Source organism: Pinus tabuliformis, chromosome 5_1, assembly GCF_031772625.1.
Source record: "Pinus tabuliformis cultivar Carrire ecotype Pingquan chromosome 5_1, CPIR1, whole genome shotgun sequence".
NCBI classification, from domain to species: Eukaryota; Viridiplantae; Streptophyta; class Pinopsida; order Pinales; family Pinaceae; genus Pinus; species Pinus tabuliformis.
The window spans coordinates 130794257-130812980 of NC_142305.1; the positions used below are offsets into that span (position 1 = coordinate 130794257).

Genomic DNA, 18724 nt, shown 5'->3' on the forward strand with positions numbered 1-18724 from the left:
TTTTGGATCCTCATTGCTTTAGTTTGTCATCCCGATGTAATAGGACTCAGTCCTTTGAAGTTTTTATAATATACAAGTAACCGATTTCGTCAAAAAAAAATAAACATCAAAACATTTACTTTATGATATATCTCAAAGCACTTCCTTCTTTTTTTGCACTAGAGCTTTCGGATAAATCACATCACCACCATTTGATGGTCGAATTTTTGAACCTTCTAATGCGGTTAATTCTTAGGACCAAGGTGAAAAAACCGTTCTATCAATAAGATTAAATAACAAAGATGCATTGAGTTCTGTTAGATGTTTTTTTTGTTATGTCTCAAGTTGCTAAAATAAAAAAAATTCATAAAAATTCACTAAGTTATAGCTTTATTTTAAATTATTATTATTATTATTATTATTAATTATGAAAAAATAATATATAAGTTAAATGTATATATATTTAAAAAAACATGGAACAAACTTTTTAGCCATTGAGATTTTTAATTCTTAAATAGGTTTTGTTACAATACCATGGCTTATCAATACCACATGCCCAAAAAACCATACTTCAAATAACACATGTTCATATGACCTTTTTGTTTTAATTAATCAATTTAATGGAAATAACAAAAAATGCATAAGTACTTTGAAGATAAATCTCAACCTTTCATTTGCGTTTACTACTAGGAATATTCTTGAATATTCGGTAGATGTTAAACCCCTACAATCTATCACCAAATGATTGATAATTAAATTAAAATTATGGAAGCCATATTCTAAAATAGATACATAACTTAACAAGTTAAGAATTTCCGTGGTAAAGTGGGGGCGAATCTTCATGGTCAAGTGGGGGTGAATCTTCATGGTCAAGAATATTGCACTATTTTTAAAAAAATGTATATATGTTTAACTCATATTTTCTTTTTATAATTAGTAATTTAAAATAAAATTATAATTTAGTAAGTTTTTATGTTTTTTATTTTTATTTTTAGCGATGTGAAATGCATTGTGGGGTTAGCATTTTGACACTTAGCATGGATTGATGCATATTTATTTACTAGCCATTTAATTTATATGGTTGTGCTATTTTTTATGATTTTTTTTTTAAATCTTGGCACGATAAGATTTATAATGAAGTAAGTTTTTTGTTTTTTGTTTTTTTTTTTAAATCTTGGCACTGTCAAATGTATAATGAGATAAGTATTTGGATGTCTATCAACATTTAACTGCTATTTAATTTATATATGGTTGTGTTAGTTAATAACAAAACAAAATCGTTACACCAAAGACACAGTCAAACTGAACTAAAGAGAGTGGGATTTGGACCATCACATCACCCTAATATTTCTACATATTTTCCCTCTAAATCCAATAAAAAATCATATGAAAATTTCCAATTCAATGCAAAATTATAATTTCAACAATTAAAATTACAACTTTATCTTTTCTTTAGTGAGCTACAAAATTCTATTGATTTATAGAAAAATAGTACATCAACACATATTAGCCTTCTTCCTATGACAATCTGCATAGTCAAAGAGCAAGATTTTAGTCCAAAATAATACATTGATAACTTAAAAACTAAGTTCATGACCTATCTCTGCATAACATGATGTAGATATAGAAAAACACAAAAAATAACATGTTACGAAATTGCAAACTTGCTACCAAAACTTTGAAAAAGCCGTAGATATCAATTTGGAGTGTCACTGCGAAAAGCTTTGGGAACCATGATGCTAACTAAGTAGCTGGTGGTGAGATTGTCCCATCAAACCCCTTCCTTTGTGAGCACCAACTTAATTTTGGCATTAAGTTTGCGCCAGTTCGCCACAAAAAACGTGGGAAATTGTTACATTCAGTTACAAGGTAAACGTGGGAAATTCTTACATTCAATTACAAGGTGCAAGATCTTCAGATATCATGAGAGGAAGTTCAAAAACTATATCTAGCCTGCTACCACGATCATACATAATGCAAATGCAAAAGTTGCTATAACTATAGGCTCAACAAAATTGGATGTTTAGCAAATACATTTACAGTAAGCAAACATAAGTCAAGGAGGCAAGTAGATTGACATCTTGTCTAAAGGGCCACCTAGAGCGCTACTGGCAATACTTCTTTTCTCATCATAATTTCTTGGGCACTGCAGGTCTGCGAGTTGACGACGATTCCCATGTAGCTCGTCTTCCATCGATTAACCTCGGTCTGGAGATTTCGCAATTCTTCGACTAGGAACAGCATATTGGGGGGCTATTGACAAATTTGGACTTCATTATGACCATCAATAACAGGGTGAGGGAAAAGATCACAATGGTTGGAGTTGTTGAAGGAAGAGGAGGGGAGGTTTTCGTTCACCATGAGAAGGAGTCTCGAACTGCGAAGAGCCACCAAGCAATAACCAAACACTTCAAAAATTGGGGACGAGGGATGAGCAGGAGAGGCACCCTACCCTATACACGATGGCTCGAGGTAGCACGACACTTGAGCAAAGACCTAGAGGAAGGGAGCGAAGAAGCAGGCAGACTAAGTTGTTCTTTCAAACTAGAGAGGAAGGCTCCAGTATGGAAATACCTCGGGAGAGCGAACGAATTTTTGGAAGCTAGGAATAGAGCCCACAGAAATTTCATCTGCCTATGACCACCTTTAATTCGAGGAAAAACTATTATGAGTGCGTAAGTTGGTGAAGAGGACTCCTAGACAAGAGAGGAAACAACAACCCCTGCAAATAGAACTTCGAAATGGATGACTAGTGAGATGTGAGAAGGCTCCAGCACGCACGAAGGGAATTTATTCCCTCGACTCCTGGAATTGACAAAGGAAAAAGAACCAGGAAAGCACAAATGAATTCCTTGGCTAAAATTCTGAACCGATACGAGCCCTATACTCTCCCAACCGCTGAACAGAAGGTCGCTTGGCGTGGAGAGCTGTGAGCATCATAGGAGGGATAAGAGCAATAAAACCACCCTCTAATATATAGACCACCATGACAAGTAATGGCACTTTCTTGAATCAGCATATGCTTCATTAACAACAAATCTCATTGAGTACACTGGCTTGTGTGGATACTCGAGAAGCAGATTCCCCACCTCCGCCTTGGCGGCACAAGAGTCTCGCTTTGTTAAAACCATAGGATCTTAGTATATCGACTTGCAGGTAGTTGGATGTACTCTTAGTGTTATAGTAGCAGCTACGATGATTGATCCTGGGTCTCCCATAGATTAGGACTGGCAGTGACTGATTCACCATGTGGTTAAAAAAAAACAACAAATCCCTTGTCATGAGCTTGCAAATATGTGTAGTCCCATGTTTTAGGAGGCAAATCTATCTTAGAATTCATAAAGTCAACATAAACTTTATGGCATCGTCTACTGAGAATGAGGATTTGCCAGGAGGGTCAATAGTGCCTATTCACCAAATTTTGCAGAAACAGTGCTTAAATCATGTTTTTGATAGTGGAAATGGATTCAATACCATCAAAAACATCTGGAGCACCCAAAATCTTGAAATTTGATAACTGTAATCCTCAAAATCAATATGAAGGTGGAGGAGATAACACAGGGAGCTTGGATGTACTTAATGCCACATGCCTAGAGTTAATAGACACATGGCCTCCCTCATCATAATATGCCACCTCAGACCTAGTGACGAGGGCCCAACGCCATATGAGAATCGTCAATTTGATTATGGGGGGGCATCAAGGGAGTTGAAGTGGGTTGATGAAATTTCCTCTTAGCATGTATATCCTAGTTCTTTATGCCAATTATCTAGGTGGGGGGTGGATCTTATATTAATATTGCAAACATTCATAGAATAACTTAACATCCTAATGAACCATTGGTTTCACATTGACCTGCTTCAAGACGACAAGCTTGGTTAGCTTGAGAGTCTACTTCTCTATATTGACTTCATAAGATGTGGAAGAATGCTTTGCGAGAGAATGAATCAAGGGTGCTTTTGATTTTGCTAAGGAGAACAAAGATGTGGTTGTTCTCTAGAAGAGAGCTCGTTTACAGATAGTGAATTATGATGAGGGAGTCCCCAACGATTGCAAGTGAAGAGATATCTTAATTGTTGGCTAGTTGTAGCCCAAGGTGAAGCCCATACATTTATGCAAGGTTATTCGATTTTTGACCAAGCTCCCCTGCATACTTCACTTCCTAAATTCCATCGGGATTTAAGAGAATGCCTCCCGCTCCCACCACCCCTTAATATTCTATAAATTGATATTTAAACAATTCTTTAGTTGCCAAATTTTAATAGAGATGAGATATAGATATAAGTTTTTTCAGATTAATCACATTGTTAGGATTTGGTTGACGTTTCAAATCAACTAATGTGGTTCATCCTCAGGATAATGTGAGAAATCAATCGATCTGAGAAACATGTAGGTCTACTCAAATCGATTGATTTCTCATCTTGTCCTGAGGATGAGCCACATTAGTTGGTTCGAAACGTCAGCCAAGTCCCAACAATGTGATTAATCCGAAAGACTTATATCTACATAATGGATCACAAAAGTCTTAGAGATGAGATATTTTGAATGCACCATATCAAACACTAAACCAAAATGAAACTTCCTGTTAGCATGTAAATCGTAGTTCTTTATGCAAGTGTCCAGGTGGGGAGGGTGGATCTTAAAGCAATATTGCAAACATTCATGGAATAACTTACCATCCCAATGAACCATTGATATCAAACTGACCTGCTTCAAGACAACAGGGTTGGTTAGCCTGAGAGTCTGCTTCTTTGTTTTGACTTCACAAGATGTGGAAGAATGCTGTGTGAGAGAAGGAATCAAGGATGCTTTTGATTTTGCTAAGGAGAACAAAGATGTGGTTATTCTTTGGAAGAGAGCCCATTTGCAGACGTTGAATTGTGATGAGGGAGTTCCCAACGATTGCAAGTGAAGAGATATCTTGATTGTTGACTAGTTGTAGCCCAAGGTGAAGCCAAAACATTTCCGTAAGGATATTCAATTTTTGACCAAGTCCCATGCATACTTTACTTCCTAAGTTCCATCTAGATTTAAGAGAATACATCCCTTTCCACCACCCCTTAATTTTTTTATAAATTGATATTTAAACAATTCTCTAGTTGTAGAATATATCAAACACTAAACCAAAAATAAAAGCAACTTAATGGTAAATAGTAAAACAATGTATAATAATAATCGAATTTAAACTTAGTTTAATCACTTTGTATAAAATTTAAATCTAAAACTTAATTAGCCCAAGACTTTCTATTTTAACTTAAGGTACATGTTGATTTTTTTTAGTTGACCACTTAAATTAATTCTCAATGGAATATGCTCAACATGTGGTTAGTTTAAATGTTTATCAACAACTCTAGTGTGTTAGAGAGTTTGTTAGGTTGCGTTGACTTTTAATAAATTTAAAAAACTTAATATGCGAAAGGCCACTAGTTTTTTGAAGATTTTCAAAACATATCTAATTTTAAAAAAACTGTCTTATATTTATTATATCTAAGTTGTAAAAGATAGAAACTCGTCCACACTTTTATTTTTTTATTATTATTAAAAATCAAAATTAATAATAATATTTTCATTACAATATTTTTTTTTATATATTATGGATAGTAAAGACAAATGTAACTTTTGATTATATCAACTTCATTAAAAATATTAATGTAATTATATTAATTATTAGATGGAGAGCCTAATGAAGAATAAAGATGAAGGGTTGACGTTTAAATGTTTATTCCAATCGAAACCGAGTACTCGTACGACCTTTTAATTTTTTTAAATGGTGCTTTGACCTCGACATCTCGCAGATCATTCCACATGGGCATGGACGGATAAGATTCTGATCGAACAATAAACTGTGCCGACGTGTATTCCGTGGCATACCGATAACGTGCCAGCTAAGTTGCAACACTATTTCCTCGTGTTGTGCCAGCCCAGCAGCGATCTATGTTTTCGACGACACAGATTCTGGCATCCCGATCCGGAGCTCTAAAAATAGCCCATTTCATCCAATAAATCGAATTACTTAGCCCCTGCCAAATTTTCTGGCGATCTATGTTTTCGAGGACACAGATTCAGGCATCCCGATCCGGAGCTCTAAAAATAGCCCATTTCATCCAATAAATCGAATTACTGAGCCCCTGCTAAATTTTGTGGATTAAAAAATGGTTGAAAACGGCGCAGGACCCAATCAACTCTGTTCCAAAAAGGCATCCTGAATACTGCGGGATATTTCTGCAGCTATAAGCTTGACCACATCCTCGCCGGATCAACAGACGCCAGAAAATTCTCCTAATAATTCGAGGCAAAAGTTCTTCGAACTATAAACCGCTTTAGGCTTTCATGGCGCGGATCGCGGGTGGTAAGGTGCTGGTAGTAGCACAGGACGGGAGAGGGCATTTCACTAACGTGCAGGCCGCCATAGATACAGTTCCTCTCCGCAATAACGAGAGAATTACTATCGATGTCTTGCCCGGGGTTTACAGGCAGCCAATTTATGTGCCCAAGACAAAGAATATGATCACATTGCGGGGATTTTGTGCAGAGGACACAGTTTTGACATGGAATAACACAGCCACTCGCATTGAGCATCATCAGGTACTGAATGCCCCTTCATGTCCATTTTAAGTATATAAAATAACCTTCATATCTCATTACAAACACGGATGTTGTAACCCTGAAGTTCTTGGAGACCTAACTTGGTCGAGAGGACCTATTCTTCCAAAATTAGAAATCAAATGTAGTTGCAATTTCGTGACCCAGAAGCCCTTTGAGAGCTAACCTGGTTAATATGACCTAGTCTCCCAAAATCAGATATCAAATCTGTCACCATTTAATCAAGGATCAATGAAATATATTGGGTCTTCTCAACAGTTTTACCAGACACTCTGTGCCTCCCCAGTTGGACTCTGCTCTATGAGGAAGTCATCGACAATTTAGAAGAAAGAAGGCGAAAAAACCATTTAAACTACGAAAATTGCCCTTCATCATCTGCCCACCGCTTGATCACACATCAATTACACCAAATGTCCTCACAGAGTCACCTGGTCCTATAACAAGTAAACTGAACCTCACAAAAGATTTCCCTTCTGGCACAGAAAAGAATGACAGCACAAATCCAGAAAAATCGTTTAGGCTGTCGCTGAGGTCCATCCTGGATCAGGAGAAGATTTGTCGTCCTCATTCTTGGTGGGTCCCCACCCATAATTACTTGGCTTTCCGTCAGGAATAGAAACATCCTAGCCATCATTTTCTGGCTGCTTTTCTTTCTTTGAGATTGCTGGTGCAAGCGTTAAAAATTTATCATTCCCTGTCCGTGCTGGAGGGCTGCACGGCCAACTGTGGCAACGCTTTCTCCTCCTTCACAGACTAGCCAGCTATGTGTCTTGGCCTCCCCTCACTGCGATGAGACTGTTGGGAGCGAGCAGAAAGCGCTGGAGACTCAACATGAGGCTCCCTACTCATGGTGCATGGCTCCTCTTTCAGTACTCCAGCAGTTGGCATAGGTGTCATCCAGCACCGTCCTCTGGACTTGCGCTGTGATCTGTATCAACGTTCAGCCAGTCCAAGAAAAAAACTTTTTTGCTTGGGACTTATTAAACAAAGTTGCTTTTATTTTTTTCATTTAAAATAGAACTTCAATTCTAATAAATTGCCATGTAGCATGAAACATGACGGGCGAGGGTTGAATGTTCCCTAGTAGGACAGACTCCTGCGAAATGGGGGCAAGGAGGAGCTGACCCCAAAATTTGTAGAACCACTTCCAGGCTGATTTGGCAAAGCAACGAAAGCAGCAAAAACGTTTGCAGCTTTTGACTACCTATAGAATAGGCACAGAGGTTGAGGGATTTCAAGATGGCTCAACATATAGCCAACAAAAAGTCCACTCAAGATAAGAGACCAATCAAAGAAGGCATTTTTGGCTCCACTACTGGTTTCAAGATGCTAGGTTTTGAGATTCAAAAAAGAAAGAGAAAAATTTGAATGGAACCACCAAAAACCCTAAATCTGCACAAACACAAGATAAACACGGACTAGGCAAAAGAGAAAAATGCACCAGGGTGCAATAGGAAGAACCAACAAGTGTGCCTTAGAGAGGTGTTATTGCTCAAACTAGCAAGGGTCCTAAAAGGGGATCCTTGAAGGGTTACTACTAGGCTAAGGGCAACAAAGAAGCTAAAGCCCACTGTCACCACAACTAAAGCTTCCTACTCTTTACAGACTTTCACCGATGGGAGGGGACCCGATATATAGAGAATCACTTATGATTCATGAAGGATAGATCAACTAAGATGGGTGTGAAGTGATCTCGGTGACCCTTTCCTAGGAGAGACTCAAGAGTGGGACTTGCTTCTTAAGCAAGGTGCAAGCTTCTCTAGGACAGGGGAATAGGGATTTGAGGGATTTGCTTAGGGAATGTGACTTGTAATGGAGCTTGCTAAACTCTAAAATCCTTGTGGAACTTGGTTTCCCAAATGGTTTTTGAAGAGTTGACTTTGATAAGATATGGGACCACACGGGACCAAGTGGACCCAGGTTAGGTCAAGGGGAGGGAGTTTAGCAACCAATGATATGCTTGACCTAATTAAGGAGGGGAAAGGGATCAAGGAATGAATTTTCAATGAAAGGAAATGCAAGGATCCCAGTGAGGTTTCTTGCTTAAGGGAAACCAAGGGCAAGAATTGGTCTTTGAGCTAGGGCTTGCGATATCTCAAGATCCACTGTCGGAATTTCATGAAATTTAGAGGGTTTCTTGAGGACACACTAACGCAGTTGTGGACCAAAAATCGAAGTATTTGGATTGTTAGATCGTGAGATAAGCGATGCCCTAGGTGACCTAGAGGACTAGACCTAGAGAAGAGGAAAGGGGAGAAGGAAAATAGGTTTAAGGTGATCACCTTTGGGTGGACCAGTGCCTAATCCTTTGGGGAGATTGGAGTCAGATAGAATTATGACTATGGACCTTTGAATTTTCTAGGTCAAGGAGGCCTTAAAGACAACTTCGCTTGGCACTAGGGCAACAACAAAAGCAACTTCAATTTATACTTCGTTTTGCAAGATAAATAGTTTGTCAAGGTGAATTTCAGTAATGAAACATCCCTAGGAACATTCATTCATTATACATGGCCCATACATGAAGCATTCACTATCCATAAACAAAATTTCCACAACTTTGCATAAGAGATGCATCATGCAACAAATAAGCCCGAGTATAGTGAAATCCCAACAACAATGTATGTGACAAAATTAGAAAGAAAGAATAGCATTAAAATGTACTTACATATATAAGAATATATCCAACCATCCAAAAACTTGCCATCAAGAAGGTCCAAGACATATGAAAATTATCCAAACATCAAAATTCATTCCATACTCCAAAAATTCGTCCTCCAAGAAGGATAACAAAAATCTCTAAAGAGATACTAGTTCCAAATCCAAGTGATGATGCTAAAATGAATTCACATCACTTGTATTTATACACTTCTAATGAGTTTAATTTAGCTAATTAGGCCAACATTAGCCCTACAATAAAATAATGTGCAAATAACTAACTTTTGGTGACAAGCCCACCAAACTAGCTCATAAACAAAAGAATAAGCCTCTCAAGAGGTTGAATAATGAATAGTGCATGTCGTTGGGCCTTGGAGGAGGCCTAATGGAGTCCATATGTGCCATAAGGTGTAGTTGAACTCCTAAAAGCAGTGGACAAGGGGTTGGTCTCTTGTAATAACCTGTGGTGCTCCAAATGACATGTGGGGACACACAAGTGTCCTCATGGGTCTTCAAACAAATCGAAGATGCTTGTAGTTTGCCTGCAATGGCTAGGATGATAGTGTAAGTGATGCCACACTATCGTGCAAGTCCTGGATCATCTGCCAAGTGTATGGTGCAACTCTGGGGCCAACTGGGCATGATGGATTAGGTGCATCTTCCTCGTCCAATAAGTGAACCACGAGCAATCTTTGAATGGTTGTGGGGATCCATGGAGTGTTGTCTGCTGCTGTGGAGGCCCATGGATCTCTACACACACCCTACATGTGCCAATGTAGCCCTCTGGGGTCAAGACCCCGTATAGGGAGACCAAACCCAAATGGAAACCACCTGCAATCCTGCATAAGATCCAATGTGTCCCCATGCCTTCCAGCACACCAAGTCATTAAAGAAATCAAGTAAAAGAGTTTATAAACGATGGACAAAAAGTGAGCACTTCATAATGGCATGCCCTTCCATAGTGGGCTTTGGCATGTGCTAATGTCTCCCAACTCCAAATAGGGTTAGCCAGGCATCCTATTAAGTGGTTTGTACCTCTAGGGTGGTATGTCTGTGGTGCATCCTTCAAATGGTGGTGGCATGTGGCATAATGATGGAATGGAGTAGGGAATAAAAGTGGGCAACTGGATCACATGCCCTGGTACAAGGGTAGCTAATAAAAGGGAAGCCCACACTTGTGTAGGAGGGAGCAATCGTGGTGCATGAGTTACCCTGACCTTGATTTTTCCACCCTTCTTCATATGCCTCTTGCCTTTTTATGATTTTCTTTGATTAACCGCTTGAGGATCTAGGTAATGAGAGCATGATGTGTAAAGTATAGCAGTGGATACCCTCATATAAGGTGGGGTAGTTCATCGCCCATCGGGGGTTGGGACAATCATGGGTTCCTAAATGATAAAGGAGTTTCATTAAGGGCCATGTAGGAACCAGGGTGATGGCCAGGGAATGGGGTAGAGCTCATGTCATGGCTTTTGCCCACGTTCTAAATGATTTTGTCCCATCCATATTTTGCATTTTGTGGTACAATTTCCTGTTGAATGTGGTCAATTATGCTTTTTCGTTTTCTTTTAGTTGCATCAACCTCCAGGCATCATTCCAGGCCCGACCCAAGATGTGGGGCAAGGGCAGGGGGTCGCTGACTCTATGTGGACCCTGTTACCCACCACTTCGTGGGTGATATCCCCAGGAGAAATTTTTCTCCGTGATGAATCTCAGCCGACAGCCAGTAGCCCCTTGCAGCCTCCTACTAGCTCGTTGTGCCATTTCTCTGCCACCTGAGCCAGCCATGTGGTCCCTCACCCACCTGTATTGATTGTATGTTTGAAGGTGGGCCTCTCGAATCTAAAGGTATGTCTTGTCATTTGGTAATTGAGTATTGGGTTTACTTATCATGGATACTTTTGGGTATGGATTGATGGGGGGATTTGGTGGAAAGAGTGGGCTTAGTTTGTGCTCTTGTCCCCTTGATCTCTTTTGGATGTTACCCTTGGATCTTAGTCCCGTGGGATCTCCTTTATTGACCATTTGGTTCTAAGGTGGTACTACTTGGGAAACCCTGACTTTGGGTGTGTGGTCCCACTCCTTTATCCACATATATTACTCCCTTTCCACTCACTATACCCCATTCATCATTTCTCCCACCTGGGTCCACATTTCCATTCTAGGTCCACATAGGGCCAACCTCCCTATCCCCTTGCCCCCACCTTGGGTTAGGCCTGGAATGATGCCCCAGAGGTTGAAGCAGCTAAAAGAAAAAGAAAAAAGCATAATTGGCCACATTTAACAAGAAATTGTACCACAAAATGCAAAAGATGGCCGAGACAAAAATAATTAGCACGTGGGCAAAAGCCAATACATGAGCTCTACCCCAATCCATGGTCATCACCCTGGTTCCATAGGCCCTAGATGAGCCTCCTTTATCATTCAGGAACCCATGATTGTCCCAACCCCTGGAGGGCAATGAACCGGCCTTACCTAAAAGGGGGTAATCACTACTATATCTTACACATCATGCTCTTCTCCTTTGAGCCCCGAGCAGTTAATGAAAGAAAATTCATAAAAGACAAAAGGCATATAAAGAAGGGTGGAAAAATCAAGGTCGGGGCACCTCGTGTACCAGTATTGCTCCCTCCTACACATTGCATATCCAGGTGTGGGCTTCCCCTTATCCAACTACCCCTATGCCCCAATATGTGTCCCAGGGTTGCCCCCTCTCATTCCCTATTCCATTCCACTTATTTATTACTTGCCATCCCCATTAGAGGGATGTACCTTGGACATAATATCCCTTTTAAGGGCTGAAACCACCTAATAAGGTACTTGGTTAACCCCCTTTGGAGCTTGCAGACACTAGCACATGCCAAAGCCCACTGTGGAAGGGCATGCCATTATGAAGTGCCCACTTTGTTAACTATGATTTGTAAACTCTTTTACCCAATTATTTTAATGACTGTTTGTACTGGAAGCCTATGGGACACATTGGATCTTGTGCAGGGTTACAGGTGGTTTCCATTTGGATTTGGTCTCCCTATATGGGATCCTAACCTGCAGAGGTGTACATTGGCACATATAGGGTGTGCATAGAGAGCCATTGGCCTCCACAGTAGTAGACAACACTCCACGGATCTTCATCGAAGTTCAGAGACTACTAGCGATCCACTTTTGGGATGATGGTGATATGCTTGGTACATTATGCCCAGTAGGCCCCCATAAGAGCTCCACACTCTTGGCAAGTGTCCCAGGACTTGTACGATGTCATGGCAACATTCATTCCACCACTTGGACCCTTGCAGAGGATCTACAAGCATCTCCGATTCATATGGAGACCCATGGGGTCATTTATGTGCCCTCAGACCCACTGGGAGCACCATAGGTCTACTACTTGGAGAACAAGGGGCCACCCCCTTGTCCATCATATTCCGAGGAATTTATTCCTCAATATGGCACTTCAGGACATTATTAGGCCTTTGGAGGGCCCCACGACATGTACATATTATTATTTGGTCCCTTGTGAGGCTTATTTTTACACTTGTGAGCTAGTTTGGTGGGCTTGTCACCAATAGGGGTTTTATTTGCACATTATTTTATCATTAGGGGTTAATGTAGGCCCATAGGCTAATTCGAACTCCTTAGGAGGCTATATATTGATGTTAGATACATTCATTTGGATCATCACTTGACTTGGGATCTCTCTAATTTTAAAGAATTTTCACACTTTTTCCGTGGTGGATATTTTTGGAGATGGATGAATTTTGATGTATGGATTTGGGCTATTTCTCTTGTCTTGGAGCTTTATTGAGCAAACGAAATGTTGACGTTGTAAGTAAATTTTGATGCTATTATTCTTGTTGCTGCATACTACTAAAATTAGGGCTAATTGCTACATTATTGAAATGTGGAATTGAGCATGTTTTAGCTAATTTAATGCATGGGCCAATGTTATATGAATGGAATGTCCTAGAGATTTATTTATCTTGAGAAGCTTGCATCATTTTCTTTGAAGTATAATGTCATGTCCCCATTTTTATTCTTCTTCATAGTACAACCAGGGTGGATTTCCAGGGCAAGGGATGGCCAAGTCAGTTTAGTAGGTTTATGTCATCAGGGGTTCTGATGGAGTTTTGAGGAGTTTTTATGGGGTCTGATGGCATTCACTCGGCATATTCATCATTATGAGCAATTTCGCACATCTTGTTTTTGGTTTCGTGACTTTTTGATAATTCCTGTAAAACAGGGTTATTATTGGCATAACTTAATTAATTATGCTTGAGGTGGCATTCTGGGGAGATTAATTAATGGAACACCTCAGTTTAATATCTCGTTGGAACTGGAATGAGAAGATCTACAGGATGGGATGCTGAGAAGTGACTTTCAGTGGCCAAAGAGAGTATGGTGGACGATTTACCATTTTCCTTAGTTAAAAATGACTTTAATTAGTCATTTAATTAAGGAAAAATAATTAATTAGAGGAAATGGGCCAAAAGTGACTTAAGTAAAATAAAATAAAATAAAAAGGAGTCACTTAAGATAAAGTCAATGGAGGAGCTTCTAGAATAATAATAAAATAATAAAATAAGATGCTTCTAGAGGCTTGGAGATCTATCCATCAGATCTATAAAAGGAGGAGGAGAAGATCATTTGGGACATCTTGGTTTTGACATTGTTTCTTGTATGTGAGGTTGAGAACCCAGTTCTCTACTCCAGCAGTAGCCCTAGGACGAAAACCCTCGGGTGATTTAGAGAGATTGGGCGAGCACCCATCTCCCCTTGGTGGGTTCATTCAGAATCCACAGGTGTAGTGATTGTTTTTCTGTTTTAGTTTGGAGACCGGAGGGTCATTCCCAACTATTGTATTGGCATCTATCTATATATAATAAAGCTGGATTTTGGTTGCTGCATTTCTCATTGTTCCTCATGTTGTGATTTTTAATGAGATTTTATGCAATTTGTGGGTTTATGGTTTCAGTCAAATTTCTGGTGTTTGGGTTTTCATGGCAATTTCCTATTAAGTGCTAGATAATTTGATTTGAAGAGTTTGTTCCAAATTTCTTGCGTTTGGGTCATTACATATAAATGCTTGAAGGTCACTTCTTTTTTTTTTTCTCTCAACATTGGACGAAGTTGACTTTCTGGACCTCCTTGATAAAAAAACTGAGTTCTTACTCATCATTATCTTTGACTCCATATCCCCAAGTGAACTAGGCACTGATCCCTCAAAAAGGGTGATCATTTCAACCCTTTTTAACCATTTTCTCCCTTTTCCCCAAGTCTAGCCCATTAGGTCACCTAGGGCATCAATTTCCCAGGAATTGACCGAAGGAAAAAATTCTATCTCCTATAGGCTACTACTCTAGTGGGTCCCCTCCCTCTCCTCCAAATTTGAGGCAATTCTAACGGTGGAATCTCCGGGAATCTCAAGCCCTAGCTCTAGGATCGAATTGTACCTAGGCATCCCCAAGGCTAGATTTCAATAGGATCAATTCAACCTTTTGAAGATTGTATTCTTGTTTGGTTCTTTCCCTTCACCTTGTCCAGGATAGGAACATCAATGGTTGCTACATTCCATCCCCGAACCTGGGCTGGGTCCACTTGGCTTTGTGTGGTCCCACTCCTCAATAAAGACTATGTTGAAGTTTCTAACTTTACTTAGTTAGAAACCCTTCATGCACTTTATTTGATTTATTCCTACCTACTTGTTATTTTCCTTAACAAGTTATTTACAATGTAAATACTGAAAATAAACACGAGTGCATGCTCAACATATTACAGATCAACAACTAAAAGAAACAAGAACAAACACACCACATGACACCATTATTTTTGGACTAATGTCCCCAGAAAAACCCAATGTGGGAAAACCGGTGCAACTATCTGAGGGTTTTCTTATTAAGCAATATCAGAGTACAATCTGGGTGCCGAAACTGGTCTACCCAACAAAGAATTTCCTTAGCAGTAATACCTCTCGGTTTCTAACAAATCTACTGGCTGAAACCCTGGATAATCCTTCTGGTAGCTACTCAGCACCAATCTGCTCTGCAACCCTAGCGTCTGCCCAAACTGGACTGTGTCAGCCCCTCTTTGTCTCACGCTGGCCTTGCGTCAGCCTTTCTAGGCCCGCGTCAGCCCCAGGAGACCCTGCGTTAGCTCTGGGAGCCTCTGTGTTAGCTGCGCTGGCCCCTTAGGTGCTCTGCGTAGCACTTCGCTGCCTCTGCGTGGCCCTGCGTGAGCCCTTGCTGGATCTGTGTCACCCTTTCTCGCTCTGCGTTAACCTCCTTGGCTGCTGCGCTGCTCTCCCGACACAATCTCTGCCTTCTTTGTTTCTCTGTACTCAAATGCGCTTCAGCTGCATCTCCGGATCACTGATTCTACCACTCTTTGCAAACCCCGCTCTAGAGAATAGAATGATTGATCACTCTGGTATATTCTCCAAGTGACCCTCAAGCCTCCTCTTATACTTTTCCTGTTGACATATCAACGACTGAGATTAAGTTCCTAATCAACGACTAAGATTAGATCTGGCTTGATCCATGTCTTTTGGACCATTCTAACATGGATTCATATTAATACACATTAATATTTTATTTCCCTAAGTTTAGACTTAGGGAATCCATTAAAAATATTAATTATTTTAATATCTCCTGATCTATTTAGAATCTGCCCAAACCCTTTATGGGTATTGGAGATCTCATGTGCCCCAACCTCTCCACCAAATTTTGTGGCTAGAGCACATCCGATGCTACTCCAAATCAATACTCCTTCTTAGCGAGGATTGTGCTCTAAGAATACTCCTCATTGAGTATTACTCTGATCATCCGACATCGGTACCTGTGCTGATGCTAGGCCTTCCTGCCCAACATCCTCTGCACTACTGTATCCTGTATTGCTACCCATGGTTCTGCTACTGCCACTGCTGCATCTGTACGACAGCTCCCTCTGCATTTGTGCTGCTACTGGTCCTTTCTCCCAGCACTGCATCCGTCTCTACCCACTCAGCCAGTCCTGCTACTCCTCGTCGGGGTTCCCGTAGCAAGGTCTAATCCAAGAGGCTGGGTACCTTAAGGATCCTGCCCCTCATCGCCTGTAGTCCGTTTGACTACAGCTCAATGTCTCCCCACTTCCGCTCAAGTGGCGCGTGTGCACTCATGGCACAGTTATCTCTGTCAAAACTTCCTTCTCTGCCCGTGCTGGCGCTGCCTTAGTTTCAGAAGACTCTCCCTTACTCTTCTTCCTTGGACACTGGGTTGCATAATGACCTAGTTCCCCACAGTGGAAGCACTTGATCTTGGAGAGATCTTTCTTCTTCTGCTTTTCCTGCTTTCCCTGAGATGCTAGGGCAACATCTTCCTCCTCTTGCTTGACTTTGATCCCCTTGCTACTGCTACCTGTCTTCGATTGCCGTTTGATCTCTTCTTGGCGGAGAGCTGCCCACATCTCTTCCCAAGGTAGGAGAGTCCCTCTGCCCAGGATACTCTGGACAAACACTTCCCAATCTTCTGAGACAACATTCAGGGCTGTCCTCACCATAAGCTCTTGATCCGGTGTCGCTCCTATAGCAGTCAACTGGTCTCGGATCTCATTTAGTCCTTCGAGGAAGGTGTCAATCGATTGACCCTTCTTCATCTGATACGACCTCATCTGGTTCTCGAGCAGCGTTCTTCTCTGCACAGAAGTATGCTGGTATAGGTTCTTGAGAGCCTCCCACATCTCAACTGCCGTTTCCTTCTCGGCTATATGTGGTACCACATGATCCTTGACCCCGTCAAGGATAATGCACTTGGCTCTCGCCATCGCCTCTTCGTACTTGTCGTTATCATTGGGGTTGACTGGGATAGCTATAACCTTCAAGGCAAAGTTCTTGACACGATTCCTGTCAAGCACTGATAAGATTTTGGCCTTCCAGACTGCGAAGTTCGATGCTTCGTCCAGTCTATCCTGGTCTCTTACCCCGTGTAGTGCCATGATGCTCCTCTACTTCCCTCCTGGAAGTTCTCTGTTCGACTCCTCTGAGTCTCTACTTCCTGTTTGGAAGTTCTCTTCTGGACTCCCTTTGAGTCCTGATTTCTCTCCTGGAAATCCTTCTGCCGCTTGTCGAGATGCCCCCTACTCTGATCGTCTTGTGCCACTGCACTGCTGATCCAGGTTCCTTGGCTAGAAACCCTTGGTAACAACTCCTCTGGCCCTGCTCTGTAAGGTACTGTTCTGACTACAGTACCTCACCAAATCCATTCTGCAATATTTCTGCAGCCTTCTAGACTCTAGCAATTGCCTCTCTGTGCACTGCGTCAACCCCTCTCTGCCTCACGCTGGCTATGCGTCACCCCAGATGGGTCTGCATCAACCCTGGGATGCCCTGCGTTAGCCCTTTGGCCTTCTGCGCTAGCAATGCTGGCCTCTCCGAGGATCTGCGCAGCTCCCGGCTTCTTCTGCGTGGCTCTGGCTAGCTCTGCGTCACACTTGGCTTCTGTGCTACTAGAAACAGCTTCTGTCACATCGGGACAGTTGTTTTCTGCTGCTATTGCTTCGCTCAGCTGATGTCTTTTAGTCCTCCTGTGATCTGCAATCACGCTTTGATACCATGTTGAAGTTTCTAACTTTACTTAGTTAGAAACCCTTCATGCACTTTATCTGATTTATTCCTACCTACTTGTTATCTTTCTTAACAAGTTATTTACAATGTAAATACTGAAAATAAACACGAGTGCATGCTCAACATATTACAGACCAACAACTAAAAGAAACAAGAACAAACACACTACATGACACCATTATTTTTGGACTGATGTCTTCGGAAAAACCCAATGTGGGAAAACCGGTGTAGCTATTTGAGGGTTTTCTTATTAACCAATATCAAAGTACAATATGGGTGCCAAAACTGGCCTACACAATAGAGAATTTCCTTAGTAGCAATACCTCTCGGTTTTTGACAAATCTACTGGCTGAAACCCTGGATAATCCTTCTGGCAGCTACTCAGCACCAATCTGCTCTGCAACCCCAATGTCTGCCCAAACTGGACTGCGTCAACCCCTCTTTGTCTCATGCTGGCCTTGCGTCAGCCTTTCTAGGCCCGCGTCAGCCCCAGGAGGCCCTGCGTTAGCTCTGGGAGCCTCTGCGTCAGCTACGCTGGCCCCTCAGATGCTCTGCGCAGCACTTGGCTGCCTCTGCGTAGCCCTGCGTGAGCCCTTGCTGGCTTTGCGTCACCCTCCTTGGCTGTTGCGCTGCTCTCTCGGCACAATCTTTGCCTTCTCTGTTTCTCTGTACTCAAATGCCCCTCAGCTGCATTTCCTGATTACTGATTCTACCTCTCTTAGCAAACCCCGCTCTAGAGAATAGAATGAAGATCACTCTGGTGTATTCTCCAAGTGACCCTCAAGCCTCCTCTTATACTTTTCTTGTTGACATATCAACGACCGAGATTAAGTCCCTAATCAACGGCTAAGATTAGATCTGGCTTGATCCATGTCTTTTGGACCATTCTAACACAGATTCAT

The 18724-nt window shown here is 41.3% G+C and overlaps 1 protein-coding gene across 1 annotated transcript in view; it reads left to right on the forward strand.

Annotated features, from left to right (window-relative positions):
- The first annotated feature begins 5879 nt into the window (after positions 1-5879).
- LOC149163775 (pectinesterase 31-like) overlaps positions 5880-18724 on the forward strand; it is a 243999-nt gene continuing 231154 nt past the window's right edge. Inside the window, exon 1 of the mRNA XM_089431857.1 lies at positions 5880-6562. Coding sequence (XP_089287983.1) covers positions 6308-6562 — 255 coding nt within the window. The 5' untranslated portion in view covers positions 5880-6307. The remainder of the gene's footprint in view (positions 6563-18724) is intronic.